A 9,609-nucleotide genomic window follows, 5' to 3' on the forward strand; every position below is an offset into this window, starting at 1 on the left:
ATAATGTTGCTTTGACATTTTCAGAACTAGTGGTTAACATAACCTCCCCATTACAAGGGTCAGAATTTGGGGTTAACGTGGGTCTAAATAACTAATCTTTAGGCTTGGGATACCAGACATAAATACTCAGCCTTACCAATAATTCTACAGTAGTATGGAGACAACATATGGACGAAAGCAATCATGAATCGGTCCAAATGCTTACCCAAACATTGACCATCATTTTGAATCCTTTAATTCAAAATATGACATAATCAAATCAGCAGATAATAATGCATATCGCACGAATGTCTGACTTCTTGGGTGTACCACTGCCTCATCGACACCCTCAGAGGGACTGGATAAGGGAAAACCAAGGAGTAACCTTCGAAGAAGACCCTACTATTAACCAAATTCCACAAAATCAACCGCCGCCAGAGATGGTAATTCAGAAAGTAGGAGTGAACCCCTTAGGGCTGAACCACAAATCCCCAGGGAGAGAGAGCCAAGGATAGTAATGGTAAATAGAAACCAAAATATTGATAATGTCATACGACATATTCGACATGATGATATGGCAGCAGATAACAATCTGGTAGCCATGATCGAAAGGATTATGGTTCGAAATGGGGTAAACTTTGGCCTTCGAAGGCCAAATTCTACGTCACCTTTGTCGGAATATATCCTGCAGACAGAAACACCCCTTAGAACAAAAATCCCCAAATTCACTAAGTTTTCTGGGGATACTACTGAATTAACTATCGAATATGTGGCTAGATACTTAATAGAGGCAGGAGACATTTCGAACAATGAAAACCTTAGGATAAAATATTTCCCAAGTTCTCTCATAAAGAATACCTTCACGTGGTTCACCACATTGCCACAAAATTCGATCCATGCTTGGAATCAGTTAGAGAGAATGTTCCATGAGCAGTTTTACATGGGGCAAACAAAGATAAGTCTGAAGGAATTGTCCACTATTAAACGAAAATTCGTGGATCCAGTTGATGACTATCTAAATAGATTTCGATTACTCAAAGCTAGGTGTTTTACACAAGTACCAGAGCATGAATTGGTCGAAATGGCCGCTGGGGGCCTTGACTATTCTATCAGGAAAAAGTTAGACACCCAATATCTGAGAGATATAGCCCAACTGGCTGATAGGGTTCGATAGTTAGAACGCTTGAAGGAAGAAAAGGATAGAGCAAATAAGAATAAAAGAGTAGCCTACGTCGAATTCAGTAATGATGACGAATGGTCCTATAATGAGCCTTTAGACTTCAACGAAAATGAGATCGACCTTGCTAAGTTGAAACAAGGGCCACCTTACGCTTGTAAGGTCTTGGCCCCGTCGAATGGAAAGAACGCTATTGAACCAGGAAAGAATGATAAATTTCCTAAGAAAACTTACGCTTTCGAAGTTACAAAATGTGACGAAATATTTGATTTGTTAGTTAAGGATGGTCAAATGATAGTGTCTTTTGGTGCTAAAGTGTCTCCTTTAGAACAAAGAAAGAAAATAGGGTTTTACAAGTACCATAGCTTTTTGGGTCATAAAACATCTCAATGTTTTCTTTTCAGGGATCTTATTTAGAATGCTATCCAAGAAGGGAGACTCAAGTTTGGAGACAAACCTAGGAGCCAAGTGAAGATCGACTCTGATCCTCTGCAAATGGCTGATGCCCACTACACAGAACCAAAGGAGGTAAGCATGGTCGAAGTCACTGATGATTTCGACATGATCGAAGTTACTGAGGACTTCGTCAACAAACCTATCATGGTTAGGGTCTCTGAGCATCTTGATCAGGGATTCTTTAAGAACTTCGTTCAGAAAGCTGTTGGAAATGCCACCAATGGGAACACTGATGGTTTTGACACCGGAATCATTAAAGATTCCAACCTGATGATAATAACCAAGGAAACTGCTGGTGGTTTTGTGAAAATAGATAAGGCTACTGAGGGCCTTCAATTGAAATTCAAGAATTTGGACATCACTGAAGATGTCGACATAGAGGTTAATATGGTCGAAATCTCCCAAGAGACCTTCATGGAAGTTGACAACGAGTGTCGACAAGAAGAGTATAATAAAGTAGCCTTCCCCAAAGAAGACAAAACTCTAATTGATTTCCTTTGGAGATGCCAGAAGAAACAATCAGAGGCTATGTTATGCCCCCGATGCAGTGTCGTATTCGACAAGAAAGCGGCCCAAAACCTCGAGGGGGTAAGGAAGGCTAAAAACCAAGAGTGTCAGGGAGCCCACAGAGATCAACAAGCTTTCCATCCCATAAGGTCTTTCGACCCAAGAAGATATTATGATCCAAGGAGGCCTATGGTGAAGCTTGATGAAACAACATGAAAGGGTCCTGCAGCCAGACCCATCTCCTTCAAACCCAACGCTGAGGCTTCAAATTGAAAATGGGTGAAGCTAGTCGATGGCAGAAAGCACGACCAGGGAAAATGGCAGAACTTCGAGGTAGATAGAGGTTCGTCATTAACATACCATAAGGAGTTCCAGGATGACAAAAAAACATCCCATATCTCTGAAAACTACAAAGGAAAAAAATCCCATGACAAGGTCTGAATGGAGAAGGGAATAGAGAAGGAGGAAAGCATAGAGGGATGTTGACGAAAAGGAAAAAGCGGAGTCCAACACCAATGTGCTTGCAAGAAAAAAGGAGGACTTAAGCCTTGACAAAAGAAAGTTTAATACTCTAGCAGAGGTGGCCAAAGAGAAATATGATCGAATGGATGCAAAAGACAAAATGCTGACGGATAACTTCGACTCTAGGTCAGAAGCTTCATTAGATATCTTAGTCGGTGTGGTATCAGTGATGCCCAGGGAGTTCGACCAAATAACAAAGGTCGAAGACACTGACAACAATACAAAAAGACAAATGGTTGCTCACAAGCCAGTATGCTATTATGTGATGAATAATGGTTGTGTGGAGGAGCAAATTTCCTTCTTCGAGAGACCCAATGAGGCTATGAAGAGTCATCTTAAGCCTCTCTTTATTACTTAGAAGATCGAAGATGTCCCGATTAATAAAATCTTAGTGGATTGCGGTGTGACGGTGAATTTGATACTGCATCATATGCTGAGAAAAATTGGCAAATACGACACAGATGCCAAACCCTATAACATGGTGCTTTCCAATTATGATGGGAAGGTGGGTTCCACTATTGGTGTAATCCAGGTCGAGTTAACTGTAGGAACTGTCACCAGATCAATAATGTTTATGATTATGGAGGAAAAGGGCAACTATAACTTGTTACTTGGAAGAGAATGGATACATGGGGTTAGGGGTTGTGCCATCTTCAATGCACCAACGAATCATCATATGGCATCCAGGTGGTATTGTGGAGAATATAGAAGCAGACCAAGGTTACTTCAAGACTCTTATCGACCATGTCGATAGACGGCAGTTCGACAAACATTTGGTCAATATCGATATGCGTGATCCGACCAATTTTTCATTTACTCCAGACGATAATGCCTAATGCTCCCTATATTTGCACCCCAACAATGGCTTTCACTGGGACAGATAGGTGGTAGGCAAAGACGAATTTGGATATCTAGGAGCATCAGGAGTTAACCCCACAGGTTGGGGAAGAGAATTCAGTGCTGATGACTGAGTTCGAAGCTCTAAAAAGGATTTCGGATTACATAGCCGAAAACAAACAGAAATCGGCCTTGGAGGCTGAAGTCAAAAACATGGTTTTCGAAGCCAACAAGGAGTTCCATCAAATAGGTCCTGGAAAGGACTTTGATCTAGAGCCACTTGATAAGGTTCAAGATGAAGAGCAAGGCCAGAGGCTCGACGCCATCTATGATGAAGAGCCTTTGGGATTCGAGAAGGATCTGCTGGCAACAAATATTAAGATCCTGGCTCGAGATCCACTTGAGGAAATAGACTTGGGAAAAGGATTGACAAAAAGAACAACTTACATTAGTGTCAATATCAACCCCTAACTCAAAGTCGAAGTGATCCAGTTGTTGAAGGAGTTCAAGGATTGTTTCGTGTGGGATTATGATGAGATGCCTGGTTTGAGCAGAGATCTGGTCGAATTGAAGCTGTCAATCAAGCCTAGAAAAAAACCTATCAAACATAACCCATTGATATTTGCACCTGCAATTCTCTCGAAGATTAAAGAGATGTTCGAAAGGCTTCTTCGTTGTAACCTCATCCGTACAGCCAGGTATGTCGAGTGGTTAGCCAATATTGTACCTGTTATTAAGAAGAACGGTACTTTAAGGGTGTGCATAGATTTTAGAGACTTAAATACTGCAACCCCAAAGGATGAATATTCAATGCATGTGGCGAAGATGTTAGTCGATTCGCCTGCATGCCATGAGTATATTAGCATGCTCGATGGATATTCTGGATATAATCAGATATTCATTGCGGAAGAGGATGTCCCAAAAATGGCATTTCGATGTCCTGGAGCCTTAGGCACCTATGAATGGGTGGTGATGCCTTTTGGTTTGAAGAATGCCGAGGAAACATACCAAAGAGCAATGAATTTGATCTTCAATAATTTTATAGAGACTTTTATTCAAATTTAAATAGATGATATTGTTGTTAAGTCTGTTTCAAGGAAGAGCCATATAGACCATCTTTGACTATCCTTCAAAAGGATGAGAAGACATGGTCTAAAAATGAACCCTCTCAAATGCGCATTTTGTGTGCAGGCAGGGGTTTTCTTAGGCTTTGTGGTCCACAAAAAAGGAAGTGAAATAAACCAGAATAAGACCAAGGCCATAATGGAGGCGAAAGCGCCATCAACGAAGAAGGCATTGTAGTCACTGTTTGGCAAGATCAATTTCCTGAGGAGATTCATCTCAAACCTTAGTGGAAAGACGCAAGCCTTTTCGCCTTTGCTTCGACTCAACAAGGAAGGATTCGAATGGGGGCAGGCTCAGCAAGAAGCGTTCGATAGAATTAAAGAATACCCTAGTCATCCACCAATTCTGACACCACCTTGTAGGAATAGGAGTATGAGATTGTACATATCTACATATGACAAGACTTTAGGGAGCATGTTGGCTCAAGAGGATGATAATGGCGTCGAAAGAGCCATTTACTACCTCGGTAGGGTCTTAAATGATGCAGAAACTAGGTATAGCATAGTTGAAAAATTGTGTTTATGCTTGTATTTTTCTTGTACTAAGTTGAAGCATTATATAAAACATGTTGATGTTTATGTTTCATCTCACTTAGATGTCATTAAACATATGTTGTCTAAACCAATTTTGCATAGTCAAATTGGAAAATAGGCACTAGCTCTAACTGAATATTCCTTAACGTATATGCCACTAAAAGTTGTTAATGGACAAGTGGTAGCAGACTTTATAGTCGACCACTTCATAGCTGAGAATGCATTGGACTATCTCAAATTAGAACCCTGGAAGATATACTTCGATGGGTCTAGTCATAAAGATGGAACAGGCATAAGAGTTTTAATTATTTCTCCTAATAAAATTCCAACAAAACTCAAGTACAAAGTGGAGGGCCTCTACTCGAACAATGAGATTGAATATGAAGCTCTCATAGTCGGACTTGAAATATTGTTGGAATTGGGGGCAACTCGAGTCAAAATAATGGGTGACTCAAAGTTAGTTATAAAACAAATTACAGAAGAGTACATATGTATTAAAGAGAATCTCATCATGTACTTGATAATAGCTAGTAGGTTTCTAAAAAGATTCGAGATGGCTAGTATTCGACACATACCTCTATTGGAAAATCAAGTGGCTAATGACTTGGCACAAATTGCATCCGGGTATAAAATTTCAAAAGAAAAATTGGAAAAAGTCATTGAAGTCAGAGGAAGAGTTATGTCGACCAGATTAGCCCCATCAGACTTGGAAAAGACAAAGCTAGGATATGTTGATAAAGAAAACTTTGAGATATTCGCAATAGATAACCTGACAGATGGAGATTGGGGGAAACCAATAGTGGAATATTTACAGGATCCAAGGGCATCTGCCGATCGAAAAACTAGGTATCGAGCTTTACGTTATTTTATTTTGGGGATGGAATTGCTCAAAAAGACTCCTGAGGGAGTTTTGCTTAAATGTCTTAGTGAGTCAGAGGTATATTTACCCCTTTCGACTGTCCATAGTGGGGCATGTGGGTATTGGTGTAAGCCCTAGAGGCCAATACTTTTGGTACTTGTATCGAATTATTTATTAATAATAAAAAGGCTTTTTCTTTATTATGTTTGTTTAATAAAGTTCCTAGAATAGCTAGTCCATTTAATGTATCAAGTATGACTTAATCATGAGATCACATTAAACATAAGGACATTATTCTTAAAGTATCCGTAGTCGAGCTTTATTGTGAAGTGGGATAACATTAAAGCATTAAGACTATTATGTATATAGACTGATGATCACATCTCATGGATCATGGATAAGGAGTTATCAAGTCTTAAACATAGGTATGAATATTAAGAGTAATGTTTATATTGGATTGACCCGCTATGAGAGTACTATATAGAATGTTATACAAAGGGTCATAAGTTATTCTCATGGTGATAATGGTGTATACCACCCTTCGACCTGAAACCACTATGGACCCTAGATGTATAGTCGAGTGCCTTATTGCTGATCAAACATTGTCCGTAACTGGATGACCATAAAGACAGTTGATGGGTACTCCACGAAGCATGCTGAGGGTCATGAGTGATCTAGATGGAATTTGCCCATCCTGTGTAATAGGATAAATGTCTATGGGCCCAATATTGAACTGGACAAGGATGACACGGTCTATGCCTTGTGGTCAATACAGATATAAGGGTAAAAAGGTAATTGTACACATAAGTATTATCACAAAAGGATTTGTCAGATCACATGACATTTTCGTGTCTTGGGTAGCAGTGATGTGTTGCTAGATACCGCTCACTATTTATTATGTTAAATACGTGATTTAATATAATTGCCAATATCACGAAAACCTACAGGGTCACACACAAAAGGACGGATCGATGAGAGATAAAGTAACTAAGGAACACCGTAAGGTACGGTGCACTTAAGTGAATTGTAGAACATCGTAAGGTATGGTATACTTAAGTAGAATACGAAATATGGTAAGGTACCACACGCTTAAGTGATTTTGGCATATTATAAGATATGGGCCACATACACTTAAGTGGGCTTTTTAGCTTGCAGCCCACACCAGTGGTTCTATAAATAGAACCCTTGTGCAGAAGCATTTGTGCAGTTGCAATTTTGTTTCTCTCTCTCTCTCACTCAAAGCCTTCATTCATAACAGCTAGCACTGAGATTGAAGGAATTTGTTCGTGTGGACTGAGTAGAGGCGTTATCACCGTTCAACGTTCGTGATCGCTCCGTAGATATGCATCAAAGGTTTCAATCGCCACAAGAGGTAACAATTCTATCACTGATCATGCCCATTTGTAAGGATCACTAAAGGAGAATTTTTTAAAATTCCGCTGTGTATTGGATCGCCCTTCTCCTTCAGTGGTATCAGAGCCACTTACGAAACCATGCATCTGATAGTTGTTTATTTTCTGTATTTTTTGTATTAATATGATTAAAAGACAGAATGAATCATAGAATAAATGAGTAATTAAATTTGGCATCATGTGTGTACGATTTGGATGATTGATGTTGACTATGCTTTAGAATCCGAGGTTAGTATGATGAAGCAGCGATACATCGATCGTCCATAGGTTACGCAATTGAGATCGATCAAGTTATATATATAATATAAGTAATCCTGATGCAAAATACGGTATATATGATATATTGTTTCTGTTTCGTTCATTCAAACACTTAATGGTTGTTTTCCTTTGAGCGATCAATGGTCATTTGCTTCTTGATCCGACATTAGTATGGTGAAGCAATGACGTCTTAATCAATCATACTGAATTAACAATCGAGGTGTGTTTGACGGTCTGAAATTGGTGCATTAGGGTTAATGACGGCACAAGGGTTGTGTTGTCAAAGAGTTATGCGATTAGGGTTGTGACTGCACAAGAGTTGTGCTTTAAAGTATCAAGTGTTGATGCGAAAAACAACGTCAATTTCAAATGAATTGTTCATTAAAATTTTGAGTCGGGGCGCTGCCCCTGCAACCCCGCAGGGGGCGCTGCCCCCTTGACCCCTGTTCGCTGTCCGCTGACCGGGCAGCGGAACCCCCGGCTAACTCTGTGTAGTATTATCAGTCGCCGAAATTTAATTTGGTTTTAATTAATTAACAGAATTTAAATTAATAATAATAATGTGTTTATTATTATTTTCTTGTGGTGATTGGTTATGGCCTTAGTTTTCCTTTATTTTGTTTTGGGATTTTAAAATACGACCTGCGTGTCGTGCCTCTCTTTTAATCTCTTAATGTAACTTCTTTTCTCATTTCACTCCCTCGTATGTAAAACGAGTTTCTGTTATGTAATGTAATGTTATGAAGAAAGAGAAGAATTCAATATCAAAGGAGGACAACCTTGAAGATATTGCTTGGAGAAGCTTAGATCGTTATTAGGTTAGCTTAGGTTCTCTCATTGGCTTGGGAGAACAATTGCGCTAGGAGCCATAACGGTTTCATTACGTATGTTGATGCATGTGAATGTATGTTGATGCATGTAAGAGACGATTTATATGATAAATAAGTCGGTGAGATCAGAATAATTGCAAATTCCCTCAAATTAAATATTAAGTTTATGCTTTCCAAGTTTTAGCACTTATGAAGACTAGTATCGGATAATGTAGGTTTCGCCTACGCGGGGTGCATCTTCTATATTAGTAAGGTGCGATGGGATAATTGTAATATCCAATTGCTAAAACGATGGGTCAAACTTAACTAAACAAATTATAATAAGATTATATATGTTTAGAAGCAAGAGTTGGAAATGATCCATGTGATGGATTGGAATAAGGAGTTATTCACCCAACTAAAATATTCGAAAGTTGTATTAGATACAATTGGAAGGATTTCCTACCTAAATAACCTAGTTTTGTGTAATCCTCCTACGTGGACTTAAAACAAAGTGAAATGTGGATCTCGACCCACTAGAAAATCTCCCAATGGGATTTTCCTAATTAAATGGTGAGGGTCATTTGTTTTGAGTAAAATAGTGGGAGCATATTTAATTAAAGGCCTAATCAAATATGTTATTGATACTTATATTTTCATTATTTTCATGTATATTGCCATGATAACAAACACCTCTAACAACATTTTGCGATCAATCCTTGACAAGGAAAAATTGTCTGGGACAAATTTTCTAGATTGGCACCGAAATCTGAGGATTATCCTCAAACATGAGAGAAAGTTGTATGTCTTGGAAAAACCTATTCCTGAAGAGGAACCTCCTAGTTCTGCACCTAAGGCAGAAAGAGATGCTTATAAGAAGCATGTCGATGATGCCAATGAAACTACTTGCCTTATGCTAGCTACCATGAACTCATAGTTGCAAAAGCAACAAGAGAATATGGCAGGGTTTGATATGATCGAACACCTGAAGATGCTCTATCAAAAGCAAGTAAGGCATGTAAGGTTTGAAGTTTCAAAAGCCCTTTTTCAAGACAAGTTAGCTGAGGGAGCCCATGTAGGTTCCCATGTGCTCAAGATGAATGGGTATGTGGAGAACCTTGAGAGGTTGGGTTTT

The 9,609-nt window shown here is 39.1% G+C and overlaps 1 protein-coding gene across 1 annotated transcript; it reads left to right on the forward strand.

The window, feature by feature from the left end:
• The first annotated feature begins 496 nt into the window (after positions 1 to 496).
• Positions 497 to 1,573, forward strand: LOC127080438 (uncharacterized). Its single transcript, XM_051020758.1, has 2 exons — positions 497 to 1,036; positions 1,154 to 1,573. The coding sequence occupies exons 1-2, from the start codon at positions 497 to 499 to the stop codon at positions 1,571 to 1,573; spliced, it is 960 nt and encodes a 319-aa protein (XP_050876715.1).
• The last annotated feature ends 8,036 nt before the right edge of the window (positions 1,574 to 9,609 follow it).

The sequence above is a fragment of the Lathyrus oleraceus genome, chromosome 5 (assembly GCF_024323335.1).
Source record: "Lathyrus oleraceus cultivar Zhongwan6 chromosome 5, CAAS_Psat_ZW6_1.0, whole genome shotgun sequence".
NCBI classification, from domain to species: Eukaryota; Viridiplantae; Streptophyta; class Magnoliopsida; order Fabales; family Fabaceae; genus Lathyrus; species Lathyrus oleraceus.